The 27,897-nt window shown below is 41.0% G+C and overlaps 1 protein-coding gene across 4 annotated transcripts in view; it reads right to left on the bottom strand.

The window, feature by feature from the left end:
• The window catches only part of SKAP1 (src kinase associated phosphoprotein 1), a 301,079-nt gene that overhangs the window by 24,895 nt on the left and 248,287 nt on the right, over positions 1-27,897 (bottom strand). For 2 of the 4 annotated variants that reach the window (XM_035301334.3, XM_054256308.2), the window contains 5 exons: positions 27,710-27,834; positions 25,291-25,354; positions 22,950-23,144; positions 13,780-13,830; positions 5,942-6,042 (listed from right to left, as the gene is read on the bottom strand). In XM_035301334.3, coding sequence (XP_035157225.1) covers positions 5,942-6,042; positions 13,780-13,830; positions 22,950-23,144; positions 25,291-25,354; positions 27,710-27,834 — 536 coding nt within the window. The remainder of the gene's footprint in view (positions 1-5,941; positions 6,043-13,779; positions 13,831-22,949; positions 23,145-25,290; positions 25,355-27,709; positions 27,835-27,897) is intronic. The other 2 variants (XM_035301335.3, XM_035301336.3) reach the window with 2 other exon arrangements.

The raw sequence follows: 27,897 nt of genomic DNA, 5'->3' as shown, positions 1-27,897 counted from the left end.
TCCATCATCTCTTTTTCAATAATTTATTGAACTCCTAGTAAGTGCCCAACGCTGATCCAAAAGTTTATTATTAGTGGAAGGGAAGGAAACATTCCTACATGCCAGGTACTTCCTTTCACAAATTCTCTAATTTAAGCATCACAACAAACCTATAAATATACATTTTCCCAATTGTCACGTGTGAGGAAACTGAAGATTAGCAGGATTAAGAGATTTTTGCTCAGGGTCATAAATAACCTGTCTCTTATAGGCACTTACTTGCTTCCCTGAGAACAGGACAGGTGATGGGCAGTTGGTTATCTCTGGGGAGCATCTTTCTCTTTTTTTCTTTCTTTTCTTTTTTTTTTTTTTTGAGACGGAGTCTTGCTCTGTTGCCCAGCCTGGAGTGCAGTGGCATGATCTCAGCTCATTGCAACTTCCACCTCCCAGGTTCAGGCGATTCTCTTGCCTCAGCCTCCCAAGTAGCTGGGATTACAGGCACACATCACCACGCCCGGCTAATTTTTGTATTTTTGTAGAGATGGGGTTTCACCATGTTGGCCAAGCTGGTCTTGAACTCCTGACCTCCGGTGATCCATCTGCCTCAGTCTTCCAAAGTGCTGGGATTACCGGCATGAGCCACTGCATTCAGCTTCTTTTTTTTTGAGACAGGATCTCACTCTGTTGCCCAGGTTGGAGTGCAGTGGCACAATCTCAGCTCACTGCAACCTCTTCCTCCTGGTTCAAGCAATTTTCCTGCCTCAGCCTCCAAAGTAGCTGGGACTACAGACATACGTCACCACACCCAGCTAATTTTGTATTTTTAGTGGAGATGGGGTTTTGCCATTTTGGCCAGGCTGGTCTCAACTCCTGACCTCAGGTCATATGCCCACCTCAGTCTCCCAAAGTGTTGGGATTACAGGCACGTGAGCCACCATGCCCAGCCACTTGGGAGCACCTTTCTTGCCCAACCAATCATCTTCTCTGGCTAATTTTTTTTTTTTTTTTTAATGGGAGAGCCGGGCATAGTGGCTCATGCCTGTAATCCCAGCACTTCGGGAGGTTGAGGCGGGTGGGTCGCCTGAGGTCAGGAGTTCAAGACCAGCCTGGCTAATGTGGGGAAACACTGTTTCTACTAAAATATAAAAATTAGCCGGGCATGCTAGTGCGCACCTGTAATCCCAGCTACTTGGGAGGCTGAGTGAGGCAGGAGAACTTCTTGAACCCAAGAGCCTGAGCTAAATTCACGCCACTGCACTGTAGCCTGGGCAACAAAGAGAGACTCCATCTCAAAAAAAAAAAAAAAGAAAAAGAAAGAAAAGAATAAAAGGAAAATGAATAAATCGGCCGGGTGCGGTGGCTCACGCCTATAATCCCTGCACTTTGGGAGGCCGAGGTAGGTGGATCACCTGAAGTCAGTAGTTTGAGACCAGCCAGACCAACACTGGAAAACCTGGACTTGACTAAAAATAGAAAATTAGCTGGGCATGATGGCACATGCCTGTAATCCCAGCTAATCAGGAGGCTGAGGCAAAACCAATTGCTTGAACCTGGGAGGTGGTGGTTGCAGTGAGCCGAAATCGTGCCATTGCATTCAAGCCTGGGCAACAAGAGCAAAACTCTGTCTCCACGAAAGAAAAACAAAACAGAAAACAAAAGCGATAAATAGCTCTCTTTCTGGGATCATTCGTGCCCAAAGGCAAGACTGAAAGATTCTCCTGAGTTTGGTCCTAGGATTCTAGCGTTCAAAGTTGGATCATACTTGGGTGACTATTAAGAAACAGCAGGAAGCAGCAGGAGCCTACGACTAAAGCTGCCATCATCATCTCCCCTGCCCCCTCTATCTATCTCACTTCCCTTTCTAGATCCTCTAACCTCCTCACCGCGGACTCGGCCTTTCAGAATACTTTTATTAGATAGACAGAGAGGGGGAAACCAGATGTATTTATGAGAACTTCTGAAAACAAAAGCGCTGGTAATTAAAAAATTATTTTTTGTTTAAACTGAATAAGTAATTAAAGCTAAAACACATTTTTGTGTGAAACTTCTTTAGCAGTTTCAGTGTCAGGCCCACCATATTTAGAACAGGAATGTCTGAGGTAGAAGGATTCTCAGATGCTGTACAGCTCCACTCTCTCATTTAACAGGTGAGGAAACAAGTCCAGTTAAGCTGAGCTTCACACAGCTGCATCTGTGTTTCTCAGGGAAACAGACTTCCCCAGATTCCTAAACAGCAGGCCTTTCTTGCCCAATAGAGCTTCTACTGGACAAAAAGAAAAGTAAAATCGAGCTTTCTAGACGCCATTTTCCTGGACTAAATTCAACTTGGGTTAGTTCTTTTTCTTTTTTTTCTTTAACTTGCGTTAGTTCTATCCTTACAGGTGTGAGAGACAGCTGCGGAGTGTAACTGACCCCCCCCAACAAAGGAAGGCAGCTGAGACTAAAGTGGGAATAAATGAGAATCTATCTGAGGGAAAATTCCAGAGAGTAGGCACGACTGACCTTCTGAATAGACAGACGGCTGGGAATGACAGTGGAATCTCCTTTTCTATCTGTTTGAACTTATTCATTTATGTTTCTTAGAAGCAACACAATAAATAGATTGGGTGGCCTTTTAAGGTTCCCTCCTGTCCAAGGATTATTATTGAATTAGGTAATATAATAAAGGTGAATCCAAATTGAAATGCTCCCCAAACCAACGTTAACTGGAATGAAACTTCATGAGGGAAAGGTCAGCTGAGCTCCTAACTTCTTATTTCCTCTTTGATATGCAGGGATTTGCAATATGGGGAAGGGAGCCGGCTGGTATAGCTTTCTGGGGAAGAAATATGCTACTATTAATACAATGGATCAGTATGAAAATGGACTCAGAACCTTCCAGAAGAGTGGAGAAAGAAGCTGATAGAAACAGGGCAGTGAGGTATTCTCATTGAATTAAATTCTGATATATTAGCTTTCTTTTCTTTTTCTTTTCTTTTTGGAGAGAGAGCCTCACTCTGTCACACAGGCTAGAGTACAGTGGCAATCATGGCAGTAATCATGGTAGCCTTGAACTCCTTGGCTCAAGTGATTCTCCCAGCTCAGCCTCCAGAGTAGCTGAAACTACAAGCATGTACCACTACACCCAGCTAGTTTTTTTTATTTTGTAGAGATGGGATCCTGCTATGTTGCCCAAGCTGGTCTCAAACTCTTAGGCTCAAGCATCCTCCTGCCTTGGCCTCCCAAAATACTGGGATCACAGGCATAAGCCACCATACCTGGCCTATGTTAGCTTTTAGTAACAGAGAAGGGGAAGAGGAATTGGTTAAAAAAAAAAAAAAAAAAGATTGGGTTGGTTCCCGATGTTCTTTGAGATTTCTTAAAAATACAGTGGCCATGGTAACCACAGACAGCTCCATACTGCAGGACAGGTCACTGCACAACCCTTTCTAACTAGAGGAAAGGGACCCCCAGTGAAAAGCCATTAACAAAGGCAAAAGACATGCAAAACAAACAAAATAATCATGACAGAGAGAAGGCCAGCAGCCAGTCTGGCTCTCTTCTCCCCACCTCCTGCTGCAGGCACCTCCAGACAATGTAAACAGTTAATTTGTTCACCTGCAGGCTCTGGGCAAACAGAGGCCTGGTCACACCTGAGTGGATAACTCGATTACCCCTGTAATGCCAGCGTGGTAATGTACACAATTTCTATTACATGGCAAACCTTGCTTTCAGGCATTTGAAATACCAATTAGGCCAATGTCCACTCCCTTCTTCGCTTCCAATTTATTCTTGGTGTATTGGAGCTGCACCGAAATGGCACTAGGGTGGTAGTGAGTTAAGAATCCAGAAGAAATCAGTAGAAGATTGTGATCTCACTCAGCAATGCCTGCAGGCCTCCTACTCTGTTGCAAACAAAGGGTTGGGTTTGAATTGGGTCCATATTTAAAGGGGCCTGATTCTGTTGGAACCATGGAAAGGTGCTCCGGGTCAGACCTAGACTGTTCCTAAGGTGCTTATGGTATATCTCAAACCAAGACAAACCTTTGCCTAAGGTAGTAAAATTCACAGAATAAAGATGAAAGATATTCCCACGTTAAAAAAGAAGAAAGATAAATAATGACAGATTAATAACCAGTGAGTTTTCAGTTTTCCCTTATGGAATCCACATACTCAGCAATTAAAGAGCAAGTTGTGCCTATTTCAAAAATGTGTTTGTAGAGATTGATTGCATGGAGAGAGGGCTTTTTAATAAGTGCTAGGGATGGAACCTATTATTTTAGCCCACCTGTAGAATATGTATTGTCTTTCTTTACCAAAATGATCCTACTGATTCCCCAAACTGTAGCCCATGAATTCTGAATCTTCTTCACATCAGTGATTGATCTATAATAATCCATCCTTTAAAAAAACCGGGTTGTTTATGGTCAACAATACTATTTGTGAGATAGTTAGCTGGAACTAGGGGTTAACTTGTGACTGAGGAAGAGAATAAAGTTAGCTGGCCTGTGTGTGATTGAATTCACTCTCTTGGCCTTATCAGCAATTGCTCAAACCAATTGAGTTAACTAGCTCTGACTCCTCCCCCATACCTCATTATGTTACAGTCTTGTTTATCTATAAATGAAATAAGAAGGCAGCTTACTTAGCCAGAATGATTTCAATAGTATTGTATGGTAATAAATTATGTACATAGTGATGACCTTTAAGCACAAGCCCATGAAAAAGATTAAATTTTGATTGGCATAGTTTTGGTATAATACCAATTTTATTGTATTTTATTTTAAAATTTTATTTTATTATTTATTTATTTATTTATTTATTTATTTTGAGGAGTCTTGCTCTGCACTCCAGCCAGGCTGGAGTGCAGTGGCATGATTTCGGCTCACTGCAACCTCTGCCTCTCAGGTTCATGCGATTCTTCTGCCTCAGCCTCCTGAGTAGCTGGGACTACAGGCGCCCACCACCATGCCTGGCTAATTTTTGTATTTTTAGTAGAGATGGGGTTTTCACCATGTTGGCCAAGATGGTCTCAATTTCCTGACCTCATGATCCGCCCGACTTGGCCTCCCAAAGTGCTGGGATTACAGGTGTAAGCCACTGTGCCCAGCCCCCTCCCCCTTTCTCTTTGAGACGGAGTCTCCCTCTGTCACCCAGGCTGGAGTGCAGCGGCACCTTCTCGGCTCACTGCAACCTCCACCTCCTAAGTTCAAGCAATTCTCCTGCCTCAGCTTCCTGAGTAGCTGGGACTACAGGCATGCACCACCATACCCAGCTAATTTTTGTATTTTTAGTAGAGGCAGGGCTTTATCATGTTGGCCAGGCTGGTCTCGAATGCCTGACCTCAAGTGATCCACTCACTTTGGCCTCCCAAAGTGTTGGGATTACAGGCGTGAGCCACCATGCCTGGCCTTGTATTTTTATTATTATTTTAAGACAGGATGATCTGTCTCAGAATCTATTTTGCTCTCACCCAGGTTGGAGTGCAGTGGTGTGATCACTGCAACCTCCACCTCTGAGGTTCAAGCAGTTCTCATGCCTCAGCCTCCTATGTAGCTGGGACTACAAGAGCGTGCCACCACGCCCGGCTAATTTTTAGTATTTTAGTAGAGACTGGGTTTCTAGTATTTTGGACTAGACTGGGGTTTTGTATTTTAGAAGAGACTGTTTTAGAGAGACCTGGGTTGCCCAGGATGGTCTCAAACTCCTGAGCTCAGGAAATTCACCGCCTCGACCTCCCAAAGTGCTAGGATTGCAGGCATGAGCCACCACGCCCAGCCTGGTCTTGTATTTTTAAATGTAAAAATTGGTTTCTGGATCTGGATTTTCATCTATAACTTTTCCCAACAATTATGAATAAATGGGAATTTATATGTGAGGGAGCCATGGGGAGTGTATGACATGGAATAATTCTGTTTATGGTGACTAAATCAAGAGTGAAAAAATTGACTTTCAATTCAAGCCCCATATTCTCTGTCCTTACCTTGCTGAGAATTCGGATGAGGTCACCTCGTTGGAAGGACAGTTCATCTGGCTGGTCACCATGGCAGTCCCACAGGCCCTGGTAGTAATTGGCATAGTCTACTGATCAAAGAGAGGAAAAATCAAAGTTAAAAGGACTCTGTTTTTTCCAAGGAGCCCATGTTTTTGCTATAAATGGAAACCAGGGTTCTGATATTGTCCCTAGGAAACCTCAGATTAAGGGGGGTTGAGATGAGATACAGCCAAACACTCAGCCTGAGCAAAGGACTATGGGAGAAGGAGATCATTAACTAACATTAAATATTTACAGATCACTCCTAGTAGGATGCCGTTCAACAATATGATAAATATATTTATTTATTAATAAAAGAAAATCGGCAGGTAATTTTTCACTTGGGTTTGTAAGTAAGCAGTGCAGAGGTTTCCTGCCAGACTTTCCTGATCTAGGCCATCTAAAGTATCTAGTTTTTCTCTTCATCATGCATTTGAAGGATCAGAGTAAATCTGTGACTTTGGCCTATTTACAAGAAAGGCTGAGTCAGCCAGCAGGCTTCTGGATCACAGCTCACTTTTCGGCCTCGTCTGTCCATAGCAACTTTGTCCTGGGCACTTCCCACCCAGGTACTATATGAGGTAATCACCAATAAGTACTGAAACAAATAGCCCAGTCTTTAAGTGGAACCAAGGGGGTGTCTCATCCATTACAACTAAATTCTGGGTGGGCTGGCCCTTTTCCAGCATCTCATTTGTAGACCCTGAACATGTCTGCCAAGATTTATCTGCAAGCCCCCCGGGGAAAAGAAACCAAAGTGATCTGCATTAAAAATGAAAGCAACTGAAGACGACAAACCAAGCTTTAGAAGCAGCTGGAGAGATTTACTGAGCTTCTCAGCAAAACTAGATGGCAATGATGCCACAGGACAGCCATCGATTCTTAACAATGAAGAATTTGTATTGATCCTCTACCCGGAAAGGTTAAACACTAGAGTACAAAATGGGAGAGGATCTGGGGATTTGAATGGCAGGAGAGCTAATGCCCACTAGACCAGGGATGCTCCTTGTTCCTTGGGGTGCTCTGTATGAGAGTTGGGAACAAAGCACCTACAAAAGATGAAATTCAACTGATGGGAGTCGGGAAGCCTGGGTTCTAATTAAAATTCTCATGATTTTGGGGGAATCTATTCTATAGATTTCCACCTTTCCCTTTATTAATTTTGACCCTCCCAAGAGCAGTGATAGTACTGGTGGCTGAGGATAGGGCAAGCGGGCAGTAGGGCCACAGACACCCTGCATATATTTTTTTTTTTCCTACTTGTTACTGACTTACAAGCAATTCAAAGAATAAAGGCACAGGGGGACAAAATCCCTATATGTCTATGGAAGAGAACTTTGGTAGGAATCTTAAAGGGTACAAAAACAGAGGACAGAGAGAACTATTTAGTTAAGACTCGGGTATTGCAAACGGTAAAAATGTCAACCATATAGAAACTCAGGCATGTCTTCTTCACACGTAAAATTGTCTGTGTGTGCAGTAGACAACAGAGGGCAGCAAACAAGATAACTACTGTGAAAACATTCTGCCACAGAGTTGATCATATGTATTGAAAAATACTTAGGGAGAAATATGTTAACTATTGAAAAGACAAAGCATATATATTTGGAAATATAAGTACATGAAATAATAGAGAAATATAAATCCCTGAAAAGTGAAAGTAGTTTTCCCAGAGGATATATTATGAATTTTCAATTTTAATGGAGTTGATTAATCACCCCAAGATTTTGACTAAATTCAGGAATGAAAGAATATTGGCATCAATATTTTTCATGGATTTATATATAGTAGAGAAAACCATTTTTATAAAATTAGATTCTAAAACCATAACAATATTTTTGGGCTGTAAGGAGACTGACAAGCTTGTCTTGGTCTTTTCTGGCCCAGTGGACGGTCACTTTGGAGGGCTGTTCCCTGCAGTGTGCCTGGATATGTGGGATAGGTCCTACTACTGAATACCCTTTTGGTGTATACGTAAAGAGATTTGACATTGGGTATATATGGGCCTGGGAGAACATCTAGAAAAAAACCTATTCTTTTTTTTTTTTTTTTTTTTTAAAGATGGGGTTTCTCCATGATGGCCAGGCTGGTCTTGAACTCCTGACCTCAGGTGATCCATCCACCTGGGCCTCCCAAAGTGCTAGGATTACAGGCATGAGCCACCGCGCCTGGCAAAAAAGACCTATTCTAAAAGCACAACAGATCACAGGGAAAGCAAGAAGCTAGGAGGAAAACAGAAGCCTTCTAGGAAAAAAATCTAGATAGAAAAGGTCTTTGATGTTAAAGGCCAAAAGAAGACAGAGTTCAGGAATCCAGGAGATGGTTTAGCTCAGCCGAAGAACAGGGATTGTCAGAAGCAGAACAGCTCCAAAAAACAGGCAGAATGAAGGGCTAAAAACTGGGAAAAGGTTGAACTTGCTAGTTAGCTTGAGATATTCTGTATTAAGGAAATCAGTGAGCGGTAGGTAATTCCTTAGCTGGGCAAGATGACCCCATATTGCAGACTTCCTGTTTAACACACGTGATTTGCATTTATGTGTATGTGTGCATGCAACTTCATTTCTCAGCATCCAACAGACATGCATACAGTACCTACTAAATGCCAGGGACTGTGTTAGATACTGGGAATTCCACACTGGCCACACATGAGCCCTCCTCTCAAGGCTACCCTCTAGTCGGGGAGGCACCATGGAAAAAACAGTTATACAAATGTTTATTTATGATTGTGATATGTCTGTGAAGGAGAGGCTGAGGATGCTGTGTGTAACAGGGAATCTAACGTAGTTTGATGGATTAGAAAGGGCCTTTCTGATCAAGTGGGTGTTATTTAAGGACCTTAAAGAGGGGAAGAGATAAGTTGGAGGAGGGCTTCATTCTTGAAGCTTGGCACCAGGAAGAGCTTAAAAGCCCAGAAGGCTGCAGGGCTAGTCCAGCTTCTCCCTAAACCTGCCCAACTCATCCTATAAACAAGAGAATGTATCAGGAGACTTTGATTTCTTTAGCTCAGGGAGAGGAACTGAGAGCCCAAAGGTAAGGCTTGCCTCTATGGGCTGGATTTAGGTTCCTTTGGCCTTATACTATTCTGGCAGCCATCTGAAATCAGAAATGGTGCAGCATTCTGACCATTTAATTAATTCAAAACATCCTCATTCTCATTTTGAGGACATTATTCCATCTAATTATTTTTTTTTCCAGTCTGTCCATTTGGAATGAAAAACAAAAGAATAAAGCTTAATGCCAGCATTTCTCAATGTCTCTCCAAAAAACGTAACTCTGCACTAAATAAAGCCTGGTAATTCAAAAGCAAAGCACTAATATATTCAGCATAAAACAGACAGAGGACCTAGAGCAATAATGACACCACTAATAACTAAAACAGTTATAACAATTAACAACAATTACAATGATAGAGAAGCTAATGGGTATGATCACTGCATTTAAATTGCTAGCAGAGCTGAGAAAGACTTTTTCTACAGAAAAAAAAAGAGCAGCATCTTATTCTGTTTATCCTATGTAAGGGAAGCTAAGCTCCAAGCAACCAAAATATCATAAGAAGAATAGCAACAGACCAAGTTAAAAAAAAGTATTGGTTTCTTTTTTCTAGGTATTTATTGCAAAGCATTTGTCATTGCATGCCAGGTTCTTTACAACTAGTGACAGTCATTTCTCTTGTAACTGAGGCCAAGTTGGTGCTACTGATGATAAAGTCAATGTCTGAAAATTAGCCTCTATGACGAGGAGAGTTTTTTTTTTTTTTTTTTTGAGATGGAGTTTCACTTTTGTCGCCCAGGTTGGAGTGGAGTGGTGCGATCTTGGCTCACTGCAACCTCCGCCTCCCAGGTTCAAGTAATTCTCCTGCCTCAGCCTCTTGAGTAACTGGGATTACAGGTGCCTGCCACCAAGCCTGGCTAATTTTTGTATTTTTAGTAGATATGGTGTTTCACCATGTTGGCCAGGATGGTCTCAAACTCTTGACCTCAGGCGTTTACCTACCTCGGCCTCCCAAAATGCTGGGATTACAGGCATGAGTCACCATGCCCAGCCTTACAAGGAAAGTTTAAGGTAAAAAGGACCAGGACATCTTTCTGCCTTTCTCCTTTCTTAGGGACAATAAAACCTGACTATTCCTTCCAGAATTCAGCTTATGTTTGGGAGTCACTGGGTAGCTACAGAATTCAAACTGTGACCAGGGAAAAGTGGCTAAAGGCAGGCCAGCATGTTATTTACATTTTCTTGATGACTAAAATGATTGTGTCAGTGAAACCTAGCATTGAGTATAACCTCTTAAGTTATGGAAAAGAGACAAAATGTGAAGACGGATAAAGCCAGTCCTATGAAAGCATGGGATGGTGAGACTTGGACAAAAAATGCCTTAAGTAGTGACCCACTGGAAGTGACTTGAAATGTTCTTTAAGCCAGGTCAGAATGGTCCAACATATTTAGTCCATTCAAGTAAACTCTGATAATTTTTCTTTTTTTTTTTGTTTGAGACAGGGTTTCACTTTGTCACCCAGGCTGAAGTCCAGTGGCACAATCACAGCTCACTGCAGCCTTGAACTCCCGGGCTCAAGCTATCCTCTCCCTGCAGCCTCCTGAGTAGCTGGGACTACAGGTACACGCCACCACATCCAGCTAATCTTTTAATTTTTTGAAAAGATAGGATCTCACTCTGTTGCCCTTAACAGATCAGAAGTTTGTTGATCTCAAACTTCTGGGCTCAAGCAATTCTCCCACCTCAGCCTCCCAAAGTGCTGGAATTTTAGATTTGAGTTACTGTGCCCGGCCTTGATAATTTATTAAATATTTCGGAAGAAAGCTAAGAAAAAATTTGCCAAGTATCCACTGACTGTGGTACAGAGGAGGAAGAGCAATTGGATAATACCATTTGCTTACTTTATAGGCCTTTAATCTTGAGTTTTGAAATTACTATGGTCCTTAGTGTTATGAGTTGGAAGTGGAGGAACACTCACATTCTGATTTCATCTCATTTACTCTTTCATTGGGCCAATATTTTAGCTGGTTGATAATCAGCTCATGTTTGGTCTTGAGAAACAGGTTTCAAAAGGTAAGAGCTGCAAATACCTCTGTGGTCTCTCATTTTTTGGCCCTCCTCAAAGCAACCATTTTCTTATAAGACCACAGTGGTGTGGTCTGTGTCTCATTTTGGCTTAGTTTGCCCACAGTTTCAGAGCTGGGGATGGGGCAGACTGAGGGAGGTACGGGTGGGAGGGGTCTATTTCAGGTTTTCCTTGGTCAGGGATTTTATGTATCTAAGGATGATTTGTGCCTCCAGGATTGCTTTTTATTTGACATAGTACATGCAAACAAATGGCTAGTAATTTTTATAAAAACAAATGCAGAGGTTTTGGTTACCTGGAGGTTACCTATTCATGATAAGGAAAGGTGATAAACTCTCATTACCTAAGACCTTTAGTGTTAGACTATTAGGCTGATGGGTTGGAATTTAGTGAAAATCTGAGGTGTTGAAGAGTCACTCATTAAAATAACCCTGTTACTAGCAGTCATGCTGTAAACTGAGCTCTTTATAGATTGAGCAATCAATACTACAAGGCTGTGATAGATTTTCTAGGTAACAGAATGAAATAAAAGAAATTACATCTTACAGGGTCATTAACACTCAATAAGTATGAACTGAATCCCTTTTACCCATTCTGATAAGATCTAGTTGGGCCTTAAAAATGTTAGCAATTCCATCAGGGAAAAGCACAGCATTCAAGGAACAGGATCCAAGGAGGTTGGAAAAAAGTACCTGGATGTTAAAAGTTACTCTGCTAGCCATAGCATCTTTTAGGAAAAAAGGAGGAAGGGAAAGATCAACTTGCTTAAAATTTTTTCCCCAAAAAAGCATGTTAACACCTGCGAAAAACTAAGGACAAACCTGTGTAGCTTGTCTATAACATAGGAATTCAGGCTGTCCTAGAGCTCCTCACGTTTTAAATGCTTTCACTGGGGCTGCCTGCCCTTCCCCCAGACTTCTGTCTTTTATTGTTACAAAACTAAGTGATGACATTTGGATTTATATATTTTTCACCATTTCTATAGTGCCTTTGGAGAAAAGGCACTACATAAAATCGATCAATAAATAAGTAAACACAAATAATAAAAATTCCTGCCTCAGATTCTGCAGAGAGAGCAAAAAGTCCTCCTGTTTTTTTAATCACTAAGTCACCAATCATTATAACTGGTGGGAAGTGTAAACCATAGAAACATATTCAGAGCTCGCTATACTTTAACAACACTTATTTTGGAGGCAGGAAGCATGAGGAACAAAAGGTGTTTTTTTTTTTAAACCTACTTGAATTATAGCTATGGGAACAGTTAAGAAATAAATCTACTCTCACCTCCCAGACATAACCTTAGAGAAAGAGGTAGAAGGAGGAAATGAGATGAGAGAGGAGTCTGAAACTGGATTCTAGACTATGCCAAAAGACTGATGCTTCCTGAATGGAGTTTAATATGAAATTGGCCATAGGAAGCTTACAGTTACTCCACCCAAGCTGTCCACATGAAGCGTTTCTTTTCTGCACTGGTGATGGAAGTTGTTGGTTGAGAAAAGATATATGTGGAACATGGGTGGGTCAGAACAGATTTTCATTTGGAATTCTGTATAGTAAGTAGACAAAAGAAGGAAATAGGTTTCAGAATGAACTTAATCACATGTGTTCATTATCATGAGGTCCCTACAGCTACACTCACATACTTGCCTGCCTCCCCTGCTTTCTTTCTCTCCTGCTTTGGCACATGACTTCTGAGGCTGCATCTTTGTTATCTCTTCTCTTCTCTGGGAGAAGCTGGACCCTTAGGAAGTTGGGTCCTAAACCTTTTAAGTATTTACTTTCTTCAGAGAATGAACCTAGAAATGGGAGCTTTGGTGGATGGATAAAGAAGAGAAGAAAAAGCACAAGGAAAGGAGAGAGGAGAATAGGAAAAGACAGGGCCAGATAACAGAAGGAGCAAGGAGGGAAAGAGGGCAAGAATTCCCAGGCTTAAGAATTTCATAGACTCTCTAAGAAAAATATCAGCCAGTATCTAAATCTGTCATGATTAGGGCTCTGCTGATGGAATGAATGTCCTTGAGGTGGCCCTTGCAACGTGCAGCATTCCTTTACTGACAACCATGGAATAGGTCCTTGTCCACTTACGGAGGCTTGAGAGGGGCATCTGACCTCAGAAAGGATGGGCTCACTAACAGCCTGAAGCATGGTTAACAGTCTGGGAGGAATAAGATGTAATTTTATATTCAACAAACCTGTTACATATTCATTTCCAAATGTGCCTGGAATCAAACCAGGCCATCAGAAGTCAGCATCACCAAGCAATTCTATCCTTCACTCCGTGTTCACTTTTCAGATCTGACACATTTCTATTCCCCTCTGAACTTGTAATCTCTGGGCCTCTCAGAGAGGAGACATTTCTATTCTTTCCATTCTCAATCCTCTGATCTCTTAGAGATGAGGCAATTCTATTTTCACTGTACTAATTTGAGAAAAACTGATAGGAAAAAATAAATATCTGGTTTGGCTTCCCGCCCTCTCTAGGATAAATCTTGGCTGTTCTGGGAACATTAATTAAAGTGAATGGATGGCTGCTTTTAAAGTTTAGGTATTTCCCTACTGTCACTTTATTTGGGGCTCTTGGGGTCACACATAAATACCCTCTTAATTATTGAGTCAGGTAATTTTTGTAGTCTCGGAGAAAAGGTGCTTTCTCTAATCAGAAGCCCACAATGTCCTACCCAGTGCCTGCTCATTTAGAAGCTCTTATACCTCCTTTTCGTCGAGTGCCACTCTCATCCTCTTCTAGATTATGCTCTTCATCTGGAGGGATAAATGATCAGTATTAGCAATTAGTGGTTCACAGTCTCATGTTATTTATTTATTTATTTATTTTTTGAGTTAGAGTCTCGCTCTGTTGCCCAGGCTGGAGTGCAGTGGCACGATTTTGGCTCACTGCAAATTCCACCTCCCGGGTTCAAGGGATTGTCCTGCCTCAGCCCCCCAAGGAGCTAGGAGTACAGGCGTCTGCCACCACACCCAGCTAATTTTTGCATTTTTAGTAGAGATGGGGTTTTGCCATGTTGGCCAGGCTGGTGTTAAACTCCTGGCTTCAGGTGATCTGCCCTCCTCTGCCTCCCAAAGTATTGGGATTACAGATGTTAGCTACCATGTCCAGCCAATCAGTCTCACATTCTTTATATGGAGAGATCCCCTTTCTCTGAGCTCATTATACTCTTTTCTTTAAGGAAAGTTTAATCACTGTGTTCTTAAAAAAAAAAAACATCTCTCACCTACAAACTGGCCCTCTCCTTCTCTTCCCTTTCATTTATTCATAAACATTTTGAAGTGCTTATTACATGCAAGACATTGCACTAGGAAGTGGGACAAGCCATAAAAAAGACTGTCAGGGTTCCTGCCCTTGTGGAGCTTCCAGGCCATTGGATTATTTAGGTGTCTATCACCAGTATCCTAATCCTTTTCCTCAAACTCCATTTCTCCTTCCCTCTGGAATTCTCTCCAAAATTATCACCTTGATGCAAGCATTCTCTCTTGTTTTAAGCACTCCAGAGTTAAGATGTTAGTCTGTGTGTGTGTGTGTGTGTGTGTGTTAGAGAGATTGTGTGCTCTGTGTGTGTGTGTGTGTGTGTGTGTGTGTGTGTGTGTGATTTGAAGTGGGTGTTTAAACCCTCTGTGATTGGCTGGGTGCGGTGGCTCACACCTGTAATCCTAGCACTTTGGGAGGCCAAGGTGTGTGGATCATGAGGTCTGGAGTTCGAGACCAGCCTGGCCAACATGGTGAAACTTCGTCTCAACTAAAAATACAAAAATTAGCTGGACATGGTGATAGATGCCTGTAATTCCAGCTACTCGGGAGGCTGAGGCAGGAGAATTGCTTGAACTCGGGAGGCAGAGGTTGCAGTGCCACTGAACTCCAGCCTGGGTGACAGAGCAAGACTCTGGCTCAGGGAAATAAAACCAAAAAACTTCCTGTGGTTAATTAGTCTTTAATCCTTAATGTGTATCCATCTTTGTTCAGCTGTAGTGGAGGCTGGTCATGTACATAATTTTATGTTCCTAGTACTTGGGGCTTGTAGTTATCTTTTTACTGTTTTTATTCAGCCTGCCTTGTTCATTAGAGTATAAGCTCCTGAGGGTAGTTGGAATGATCTTTTATTTAATTGCTGTAGATTCACAATGGATTCTAAGTCAATGCCATTGTCTAACTCCAGTCAAGTGTTTATACTGTCAAAGTCATAACGTGATTGGCCTAAGTTTCTTACCCTCATTAACCTGTTTCATCTAATCACATTACCTGGTAAAACAGGGATTGGTCCTTTATAAAGTAAATATGTGCCAAAATCATATTTAGCTATTTTATACATGGAGCAAAGTGAACAAAAATACACTCACTATTTTTTTCACTACCACCATGTTCTCCCACTCTCTCACTCACACATATATACACACACGTGCTCAGTAGCTAGGGTAAAATAAGCAATGTTTTGAAGGCTGAATAATGAGCTTCTCCTGGCCACATTTACTTTCCTTTCTCCTTCTGAGTCTTACAACATTTGCTTGTGTTACTTCTCTATAGTTTTGCCACTAAATGAACCTTTGAGGAGATGGTCTGGGGACATTTTTTTCTTTCTTTTTTTAGATGTAATGTTTATAGGGCAGTATGAGTTCTGGTATGTCAGACTGGAAAAGTAAGCTCCAAGCTCATAGATAAGAAGCAGCAGAATAAAAATATGTTAGAATACTATAGAGCATTAAAGAAGTAATTGAAAAGGGACTGATATGGCCAGGTGTGGTGGCTCATGCCTGTAATCCCAGCACGCTGATAGGAAGGATTGCTTGAGCCCAAGAGTTTGAGAGCAGCGTAGACAACAGAGCAAGACCCTGTCTCTACAAAAAATAAAAATAAAAATTAGCTAGGCATGGTGGTGTACACCTGTACTTCTAGCTACTTGGGAGACTGAGGCTGGAGGACTGCCTGAGCCCAGGAGTTTGAGGCTGCAGTAAGCCATGATTGCACCACTGCACTCCAGCCTGGGCCTGGGGAACAGAGTGAGACCTTGTCTCTAAAAAACAAAAAAGGCTGATACTCTGGGATATATATGTATATTTGCCCTATAATATGGTATGGGAAAAGGAGCACTTTGACGCAACAGTTCTTATAGCCATGTATGATCTAGCAGCGGAGAATGTTCTATTTGCCACATGTAGTGCTCTCTCAACCCTACCACAGAGAATAAAAGAACCTAAGCTAATGGAGGAGTGAAATCAAATATAGGAAACAGATCATGCTGAAATAAATCGTATCAAACATTCTTTGCACATTGTCTTCTTGTTACTCATCCACTTCCTTCCTTTCTCTGCTATGATGCATTTCCTTTTTGACATGGGACTAATTTTAGGTTTGAAAACATTAGAGGAAAAATTGGTACATCCTCCATTTTAGAGATACCCAACAATTTAGAGAGAGAGCAGCTCTTTTGTTGGTATCAAACAACTCCATCACAAAGACCAATAATTTGCTGTGCTTAGGCACTTTTGCAGAGAGGGTTTATTCTACCTCTGCTGTCTGTGTGCAGCTGTCTCTTCCTCCCAATTCTAATCAATGTAAATTGGGTCAGATCTCCACTGTGAATTACAAATTGGATCCGAAGTTGGAGGGTCACTGTGCTGCTACTCCACCTCCTTCCCATTGCCATTAGATGGGAAGCTTCACGAAAGATCTTTTCTAAATAAATCAGACTTTATTGTAAAACTCGGCCACTGACGAGACATAACCTCATTAGCATTGATTTTAAAATAAATTATTGAAAGTGGCTTGCCTGCTCTTTGCATTTGTAAAACAGGAGAATGTAAATGTATTTGCAATGATAAAAATGAAAACTAAAACTTGATTCCTTTATCCTTTCGGGCAACAGCACTTAATCTAGTCATAATACAAAGATGGAATAATAGAAATGTGTTCTATGCAGTTCAATTCCAGACCAGATACTCTAATTTCCCTTGCACCTTTGGAATCACCTAGAAAGAAAGAAAAACACTGGCCATAGAGCTTTTATATCATCCGCCGCCATTACTAAGCTCTATAATGATGGATGTGAATGGGGAAGCTCCAATCCCCACATCTGTTCTACCTAACACTGTCCTTCCCGGGAGGCTGAAAGTAGGTTCAAATCAAGAAGCCTTCCCATTGATGGGCTTTGTGCTATGACTCTGGGGTCTTTGGAAGACTGGGTATGGGGCACTGTCACATAGTAAAGGAAAGCACTGTTCACAGCTGGTTGTAAAAATTACACCCCAGACACCTTCCTAGGTTCTGGGGGCACAATACAAATAGGCATACAATTTATCTCAGATTCGTCCATGAAACTAAATAGATGTTTTTCAGACTCCAAGTCAAAGACAACTGATTATATGGCAACAGAAAAAAAGGGGTGGGTTAAATAGCTAAAGTTCTCATTTTTATTAATCTGTAATGTAAGGCTTTAATTTTAAGAGACAATTTTGAACAACATATTTTAGGCTAAAGAGCTTGTTGAATTTCTTTATAAGAGTATTATTAGGCATTTCAGCGTTATATCTACTGAAATACATCTTCATTTAAGAGTGTATTAAAATTTATGTGCTAGCTCAACTTTAAACAGTAATGGATTATAATGGTCCTTGCTCCTAACGGTGCATATGGGACCCCAACCTTACACAGGTTTTAAACAAATTAACCTCTGAAGATTACTGTCCACTTATCACATTAAATGCTCTACTTGATCCCCAAATATCTCATCTCAATTGGGAAAACAGTTGAAGAAGATTCTGTTAACTGTGCGAACATGTAAGAGAACCATGGGGCATCACAAATGAGCATCAGTATCCGGAGAGTCAATTTCAATCAACATTCTTGGCACAATGTCAGGGACACTAATGAGAGGCTGAGAGGAACAGGACACTGAATCTACCTCAGAGGGACAGAGGGGAGCCAGCAGCTTCTCATGGCACCTGGCTCTTTTCTGAAGTACTGCTCTGACACTCTTCTGACATTGGCTACACTGATATCAGAAAGAATAATATTAGAAAAAAATGACTAAATCAGGAAGAGGGGAAATCACTTACTTCCCCAAACAAAGAAAGTGACAAAAGCTTCAAAAAATGCCAACTGTATCAATGTACAACCAGACATCAAGGTGCTCTGGTGACAGATGCAACAGAAATACAGACAGACTCAAGGTGCAAAGGGGACGTGCAGAAAAGTAAAAATAAACTGCTCCCCAACATGCACAGATATGTTATAAATCCACGGATGTTACCGCACTTCATCAGACCACATGGAAAAAGCGAGATGCTAATAACACATTTAATTCTTTGTTGTGTATTTGGTAATCTCAACTGATACCTCAAAATATTTGCATCCTATTTCAGTGATATGGGCTTGATGTATAAGATATTAAACTCAATTTGTGCTAACTGCAACACTTGGAATGCACTGAATTTCATCTCACAAATAATACCTAAGCATCTACTAATTGGGGAGAAAGACCTGAATACAAATCACTGTGGTGAGGGTGAAAACAAAGCTTAATTCCAGTTGAGTATCTGGGAAGGTGTCACTGGGGAGACAGTTGACCAGAATGTGTACGATTTCACAGGCTGAGATCAGAAGGGTAGTCTACGTAGAAGAAACAACATGATTCCCGTTTTGGCGCTGGCCAAGCAGGACTGTGTGGCTGGGGCTCAGTGGTATGGGAGTAAGAAAGATAAAAGGCCAGAAGTTCAGAGGAGGCCTGATAATGGTGTTGACTCTTCACTGATGCTCTTTCTTTATAAACTTTGTATTTTTCATCTTCATTTTTTTAAATTTCTTTAGACTTCTTACCTTCACTGTTACCCCTTCCTGTGGGTCTGAACAACCGTACAGGGGGAAAAATAATTCCACAGAATGCTTGTTTCCATTTGACTCAAAATTTAAAAAAACTCAGTTATATGCTTTATTATAAAGCAATCTGGTTTCTAGGTCTATAATAACACCCTGGGGCAGTGTGGGCAGCATTGGAATGTGCACAGAAATTCCCAAAGAAAGCTCTTCATCTCTCTTTCCATTTGCTCTTCTGAAATCTCTCTAGAGAACACAGCCGGATTCTGTTGCCACTGCAGCTGCTACAAGGCCCCAGTTATACCACTTCAATGGTCTCAGGCGCCTTGCTGGATCCCAGCCTTGAGACACCAGACAAAATTTGATAAAAGCTGTCCTTTTATGGAATCTTGAATCATGAAGCTGGGCCTATGCTGGCCTGTAAAATAACTGTGAGAGTGGTGGTGGTGGTGAGAGAGGGCTCAGAAAGGCCTCCTATTTTCTACATATTGCTTTAGCATTTCTTTGTGGTAGTTCCCTGCAGTTTAATCTATTGCAAATGAGAGCCTAAAAAAATCAGCCCCCATATGCTCAACACGGATGTTCAGAAATCCCACCAGATACCAACCTTGAAACCATATTTTCCAGCACTAACATTTTCATGGTCTGGCTGAAAACCTTGAGTGCTCTGGTGTTCCCTCATGGGGAGAAGAGTGCTAGCCACGTAGCAAATGCTAATTATTCCATGATTAATGTGATGGAGTGAGTTTAATGTGATGACCTATACATTATTTTGATTACGGAAAACATTTTTTATTGACTTGGTATTTGTTTCACACATTTTTCTCCCTATTAGGAAGCCCGTCTAAATTATACTCTGGAAGGGAGGTCTCACTAACATGGCTTTCCCCATAGAGACAGTGAGGGAAAAGGGAGGATTAGCAGAACTGTCAATGTTAAATATCCTCCACAAAGCATATTTACTTGTTATAATGAAACAAATGTTAGAGGCCCACATATTTGACTCTTGATGGGTATGCAGTGTTAGCACAATCCAACGTTACTGTAGGCCATCCTTCCACGCAGCACCTGGCCTCGCAGTAAAAATGGGCCTGGGCAGAAGGTGCACTCCACATTCCATCTGCTCAGGATTTTCAATTTCACCTGCTCCATACACATAGCTGGAAATATCCAACTGGACTGTCTTGGGTCTGGTTTGAGAGGGCGGGGACCTAACCACCCCAGTTCTTCAAGGAGATAACACTTCTTGTTTAAACACCATCACATTAATAATAGCCAGCATTTACTGAGTACTCACTGTATGCCATTGTATGTCAGGGCTCTGTGCTAAGAACTTTACACATGTCAGTTCTAGACTCCTTACCACATCCCTCTAAGACAACTACTATTGTTTTCCCCATTTTACAGGTAGTACAAACAGGCAGAGAGGGCAAGTAACTTGCTCAAGGTCTCACAGCTAGCAGGTGGCAGGGCAGATCCATCCAGACTTAAGAGCCAGTATCTGTACCTATGATACTATGCTGTCTCATGTGCTGCTGGTTGGCAGGTGGTCTTGTAAGAGGGCAGCAGAAAGGAGACAGTGTTAGGCCCCCTCACTTTCCCTTCTCAGTTTCTCCAGGACTGATGGTGTGGCACATGCAAAATTCAAACAGTAAGTTCAGAAGCAACAGCTGAGTGGAGTGGACAGGAAGTTGAGTGATAGTGACTGGTTGCTGAAATATTCATATCATAATTAAATGCCAATATATCCCACCTCCAACTCTGTCTCTAAGAACTGTGATGGATAGAGGCTTATGGGAAAGAACCTGTTGGCTGGGTACAGTGCTGTTCTTTGGAAACTAAAAGGGTGCTTAGCTGCTGTTTCCTTAACCTGCAGAAAGAGACCCTGGATTTCCTACTGTGTGGCTTTCCTCACTTCCAATGGACAGCTGTTGTGGATACAGGGTAAGTGTACCCTCAGACCAGTCTTCATGCCATTGGAGCGACTCCAACATACCAGCTGGTAGGAATTTTGGAAAAATGCCCTAATACTCTGGGCAGTGCTGCAATGGCCAAGGGGAAAAGTTTAGGAGGCAAGAGAAAGACGGTCATTAGGTAGCCAATCATACCTTCACTTCCCACTCCTGGGATAAGGTGACAGTCCCAAACTCATCTAATTTTTTGAGGTCTCTTTCTCTTTATTCTCCTTTGCTCTGTATCTCTGAGCATCAGCCCCCTCCTCCCTGGCTCTTTTGAAAACAAAACATGGTACATGTTTCTTTCCTTTCTTTCTACCCCAGAAGGTTCACTGAGGCATTCCCAGAGCACTCTTCCACAGTTGTCACCCAAAGTGGACTGTCATCCGGATATTTCCCCAAGCCTGGGCAAGAGTGAGCAGAATATGAGCTCACTAGGAAGATTCTGGCCAAGTTGGGGAGTGCATCTCCTTTTAGGGAGTGTTGTGAATTAGATCCATTTCTGCACCCTGCTGTTGCAATGGAGCTGACTGTGAAAGGGAAGATTCTCAGAGGAGCTGTGTTTTAATGTAGCAATTTGATTCAATTTTCCACTCTATAAAATTACCCATCACTGCTCGTTGCTTTCTAACAGACACCTTCACTCTTAATTTAACAATCCTATCGAATTCTGCCAGGGAAATTGGAAAAATTTATCACCTGTGAAATTTTATTTTCCTTTGGTTGTATCTGTTTTTGTAAAACTTCATTAACGACGATGACTTGCTGAGGAAATTATCATTTTTTTTAACGTCAGACACAAGAAATGGCTCGACCTCAACCAAGATATCATTTGCATAATAAAACACAACAAAAAGGCTGGAGAAGTCGAGACTGGAAGTGCTAGGAGAAGAAGCAGGCTCTCCTTGGTGGGTGGGTAAAGTCCCCAGCAGGGTGGGGAAATGTGGCCAAAGTCCTGCCCCTTAACTCAGGAAGCAATGACGTAGCTTCTTCCCCAGGAAGAGATAAATGCAGAGTGGAGAGGGTTGGATGCTCTTCTTAGGAAGCCTTGAAATGCAAGTTGCTTACTGTTGATGCTTTTAGCAACCAGCCCTATCTTCAGGGGCTTGAGTGTTAGATTCACCTTAGTTCCTAGGTTCATCTGGGATTGAGGCTTAAATTGCTATAAATTTAAGCTTAACTTGAATTTCTCAGCAGAGCACTGAACTCCTGGCAAATTTCCATAGGAACCATCTTTCTGAATGGACTTGAAGATTAGCGTTCTGTGGTCTAACTACCTCACAATTAAAAGCTCAGGCTTTGGTTCTCCTCCATCTGACCCCCACTGAGCTCTGCACTGTTCACCAGCTGTTGTTATCCCCACTAGAAGTGGCTATGCAGAAGCAGTGATGACTATATAGTTTTTAAGATGATAGTTTTCATGCCTTTGGAAAAAAGGAAATATAGAGAGAGTAGATATGTTGTAATGATGAGCAGATAAAACATGTTAGGCTTCTTTTTAAAAGTAGTGATAATCCTGTCCACAGGTGTGATGCTGATCATGTGGACACGACGCATGGAAAAAAAAAAAAGAGTTGTGATTTGATTCATGGTATAGCTGAACTAGGTAATAATGCGTTGTTCTCTATCAAGGTTTATTATGAAGGTTTGCTCTATCAAGGTATTACTAAAAATGTTTGTCAGCATTTACAACATGTTTCAGATTTTTGAAATCCTTCATAATTTTGAAGCAATTTTCCATTATTTTCACAACTACACGCCAAAAAGTTGAAACTTGAGAATTTTGATGACTCATCCCAAAACTCACAGTAAACCAATAAAAACCAATGTAGATGCTCTTGACTATTTAATCTGGTGGACATGTACTAAGTTACTTCACATGGCATGGATAGAAGACACTCCATAATCAATTTCTTCTTGCTCCTAGAGCAAGGCAGAGCTTCATTATTGTTTTCCCTACAATCTCATAAAGCTTCCCACACTATCTCCTTCAGAGGATGAAGGTTAGATTTGACTTCTTTTGGAATTTTCAAAGTTATTATTCTTTAATCAGGTCATGAATTTCTGAAACTAGCAGAAGATAATCGGAGCACAAAATTTCTCACCTGGCAAGACTTCATAAATATCTTCTTCTTCTTTCTCCTCTGTAGGCTCCTTTATCCCCACACTACCAGGCAAGATAGTGGGTCTGCACTGGGAACCAGAATTTGGGGAGTCAAAACCATCAATATCATCATATGTCTCTTCTTTTTCTTCTTCATCCTCCTCCTCTTCACATGGAATGGTTAAGGAGCTCAGATCTGCAAGGGCAAAGATGAGAATGAATCAAGAAACAGAGAAAAATGAAATAATAAGATGGGAGGGAAGAGGGAGAAGGAGGAAGAGGGATCAGAGTAAAACATGTCAAAAGAAAATGAAACACCAGGTTAAATGCTGTTATTTCTAATGTGAGCTTTGGTGGCAGGAAATCTACAGAAAAGGCCAGACTAGCACTGCATCAGGTTTAAACCATCAGCATAAATCTTTCCTTGCAATAAAACTTGATCAGGGTGAAGCAGCCCTGAAAAGTATGGGTGTGTAAATGAGAACACGAGGTGAAGGGAAGAAAATAGGCCAGAAGAGGAAAAGCCAGTGTGCTACACACAACTCATCAAGTAGAAAACTGGAAGGGTGAGTGAAGGCTTGCAGTCCTCCAGGGTGCATAGGCCATGGGAATTCTGTAGAATGTTGGAGCTGTCAGAAGCTCATCTCCCCAATGATTTCACTGCAGAATTTCAGACATGTTTGTTTGCAGAGAAAAAAATGGTCAACAGTGAAAGAGAAAAAGAAACAGGGTATGGAAAAATATAACAGTAATACAAGACCAAATGGAATAGCTGAACAATGCAGTTACCATGTCCTTTTGCAACTGCAGAGTCTAGCTGCCCTTAAAGTGGGTCACTGTATAGAGGGTGTTGAGCCATTAAAGCACTGGGGAGCACCAGGGCAGGGGAGGGAGATTGGTTTTTTATTTTAATGGGGAACTGGGAATGTTCATTCTCTGATGTGTACTACAGAGTGCTCTCTGAAACCCTGCTGAGGGCCCTCTGCAGGATGGGTGAGTGCAGTCACCGTACTCTGGGGAAGGAAAGGATAGAGAGACGTCCAACATTCATTTCAAAATGTAATAAAACTGTTTGGCTTGATTAGGCTTTTAATAAAGATTTTGCAACAATTTTCATCTGAATTTTGGTGCCACCACATATGAGGAAAGGATCAAAAACACATTTGTGGCTTAAACCATATGTTATTATTTTGTTTGTTTTAAAATATAATGGAATGAATAATTTCTTCAATGTGGGATTCTGAAAGTACCACAGGGTACAGCTCAATAAAGCTGCTTTGAGTTTTATTGAGGTTTACACACTTAGGGGTATATTACACGCATAAATCCAAGGCACCTAGATGAGAATGTACCCTGTAGTCTCGCCATCAATGTTCATGTTTGCCTAGTTCCAGTCTATTATACGTGACGCTGTTGGTAGGTGCAATAGTTTGTTTTTGTGATAGCGAAGGCATAACTGAGTAAAACAGACAATTTTTGTAATTAAAGCTCTGGTGCTTCCTTCTTTTATCCACAATGAAATCTCACAGCAGAATAAAAAACAGATGAAAAGGCTTGGTGCTTTTAGGCTGACGTGTTTCTTTCTAGGTCTTGGGCCATGTATAAAGTTGGTGCTTCTGCCTTTCTGCAGAGGTAGGGTCCTGCCATGATGGTAAGTGAGGATTATCTAACACCAAGTGACACACTCAAAGTTGGCTTCTTCTACCTGCCAGGCCACTCCCAGATAAGGCTTCCTGGGCCACTGTTTCTGCTTTGTCTATAGGCTGGCCAGCAGAGGGTACTCTAAGAGCAGTCATTTACCGTCTTCAGGCAGGTATCCTCCCATCCCAAAGCAAGGAACATCTTATTGTGGCTTGGGAAATAGCAATTTGTTTTTAATGTACAATGTCCTTGAAGACTATCTAGATTAGTTTAGATTTCTACTTCATCCTAAGACTAAAATAAGAAAAAAAATAAAATAAAATGTAATTTTGAACTTCAATTACAACTAGATGACTTTAAGTTGGATACTATGAATTTCCTTTCCAGAATATAAGGGGTTAGGAGACACTGAACTGGGCTGAGCTGATTTTTAGAATCTTCTTTTTTAGTGGTTTTGAATATTACAGACTTGCCTGCAGGTAGGTGGATGAGCTATGATATCAGAGGTCTTCTCCAGGTTGATGTCATCTTTATCTTCTCATTAATACATAGTACTATTTGTTGTTATAATATGAGGAATGTGGTAGGAAAGGCAGATGTGAGAAAGGATAGAACAAATACATAAGCCTGTAGATTACATTTATGCAACATAACTTCAACTGCAAATCAACTCAAGTATTATTTCTGTAACTGACACTTACCTTTTAACAAGAAACTTATTTGATCCACCCAGTCTCTGGCTTCTGCTGGACTAGTAGCTGTAAACTAGAGAAAAATCAGTGAATTAATTTATCATTGTCACTAAAGTTTCCATGAATCTTTACAGTGTCCAAGTGGGAGGAGCCTGTGAGTTTCAGAGTCAAGTTTAAAGTTCAGGATTCTCTGTCTGCTTAACATATAGAAAAAAGACCAAATAATTCACTCAAACTGATTTTTCATTCAGCAGTTTTGCATACCCAGAGATGACAGCTCTTTGAGTCCAGACATTCATGTCCATGTGCATTCTTTCATTTAATTATTTATTCCTTTATCAGGCATTTATTTGAGAAAAGTTTACAAGAAAAAAAGCAAACCAACCCACACAGATGAAATAGGAACACTACAAAGGAGGCACATTTGGTATCAACTGGATATCGAGAGGAGACAGAGAACACCTATTGTTGCCTAGAGTAGGTTAGGTCAGGGTGGCTTGCTGTAATAATACCATTTTGGCTGGATTTTAAAGAAGGGTTTGTGGAAACTGGTGGATAGAGTTGGACATTTCAGGTAGGGAGACCCATTGCAAAAGAACAGGAATAAAATGACTTATGGGGAAGGCTGGCAGATCAACTTGACTGGAGAAAAATAACAGGTGAAGTTGGAGAGCTGTGAGTCAGAGAAGACTTTGTAAAATGACTCTGAGTACCTGGTGTTCAGAGTTAAAATGTAGGCAACGTAGGCAACTCCTGTTGCCTACATTTTAACTCTGAACTCCAGGTACTAGCCTACATTGCCAACTCCTGTAGGCAACAGGAGTTGCCTACATTTTAACTCTGAACTCCAGGAATCTAGCAAAGGGAGTGGGGGATTCTTTCAATAGCTGTGAGTAGGAAGGACTGAAATACAAAAATCTGGAGACAGAAGACCAACTGGTCCTCTGGGTGAACTTAACTATTGTGATGGCTGTGGGAATAAATAAGAAGGGGAAGAGCCATAGGATGTTGTAGAAGAAGAATCCACAGACAATGGTAATGATTTGAATTTAACAGGCCAAAGAAAAGAAGTAAATAAACTACATTCTGATTTACAAAATAGGCCAGTCAAGCATCAGCCCTTAGTAATTTTTTTATTTTAAATAAATCAACTTGAAATAATTGTTCCTGAAAAACATTTTAATTATCTGGCCATTGGGGTAAGATAAAGATATATGCCATACAAAGAGACTGAATTCCTGCATAATAATACTTTTTAATAGACATTGTCATTCTTGATTTCTTAAAAACACATTTCTATAAAAACATTTCTAGAAATATTGGTTTAGACTTGTTACATAAACTTTTATCTAGATATGTTACTATCAGGATGTAATAATAAAAATAACTAGGAACATATTCAGTGCATACATCTGTATTACATATATTCATAAAGGACTCTATAGAAAAGTTTTAGTACAAATATTAAATGATTTCTGGAAATTGCATAATGAAGACCTAGGTCCTTTAACAAAATAAGAGTTAAGATACTGTAGAAATAAAAAGAAGAATGCTGAGAAAAGTATGAAGACTAAAAGGGTTACTTAAGCGTTTAATTTACTCTTAGCATGATTTTTCTCTTTTTCATAAGCTGAAGTTTTTCTAAATTGCTTTAATAAAATCATGATAAGATAAAAATTACCAAAAAGCAGGAAACAATACACACACACACACGCGAACATACATTGGTAAAAATCACTATATTTCCACACAATCAGAAATTTAAAAATTTTGTTGGTCGTTCAGGATGAAGACGGCAAAAATAAAATAAAACCAATTAACTTTATAATGAGGTAAAGACTCAAACTGAGCACAGCAAGGAATAAGTCTTTCTTGCCCCAACCAGGTCCTCTAGTCCTTCAGTTATTATTGTTACTATTGTTACCAATGTCTTAGAAATCCTTCAGAGATATGCAAAGCATCCACACACAGGAAGATTATTTGGGATAGCAAGATAAACATGGGAAAATAATTTTTTTTTTTACTCTACAGTTAGATCTTCTGTTTTCTGGGTTTCGTGGAAGGAAGTGAAGAAAATCAGGTGAAAAACAAAGAGAATGGGATTTTAAACCATAAAATCAGAGACTATAAGTAAGGAATTGGCTTGTGTGCTGCAATTGACAAGCAGCTCACCTATGAGGTGAAATCGAGAAGGGGAGGAATGAAGGATGGAAGCCAAGCAAAGTCTGTATCTAGGGTGAGAGTGGCAACAGAGGGAGGGTATGGCAAGGCAAATGTGAGGACATGTCAAGAAAGAGGGTCTTAGTTGGTATGAAATGAGCAGGTAACAAAGAAAGGCTGGAACCCAGCATAGGAACCATGGCTCACATGCAATACAGAAGGAAACTGCAACACCAATGAGGATCACCATGTCCTTGGCGCGTCCTACCTCATAGCTGCGCCTATCCTGGGAGGTCAGTTCAAAGCAGGATTCTTTCTTGGAATCTCTTCGCAGGTGGGGGGCCATCCGTACACTGTAGCCCTTAATGAGGAAGGTCCCTTTGGGCTGCTTGCCTGAAAGACAGAAAAACTCCCTGTATCCCTAGAGAGATGCAACTGGCAAGGGAAGGCATCTTC

The sequence above is a fragment of the Callithrix jacchus genome, chromosome 5 (assembly GCF_049354715.1).
Source record: "Callithrix jacchus isolate 240 chromosome 5, calJac240_pri, whole genome shotgun sequence".
Lineage (NCBI taxonomy): Eukaryota > Metazoa > Chordata > Mammalia > Primates > Cebidae > Callithrix > Callithrix jacchus.
Note: the sequence above shows the minus strand (reverse complement) of the source record. Positions and strands in the feature narration are given on the sequence as shown.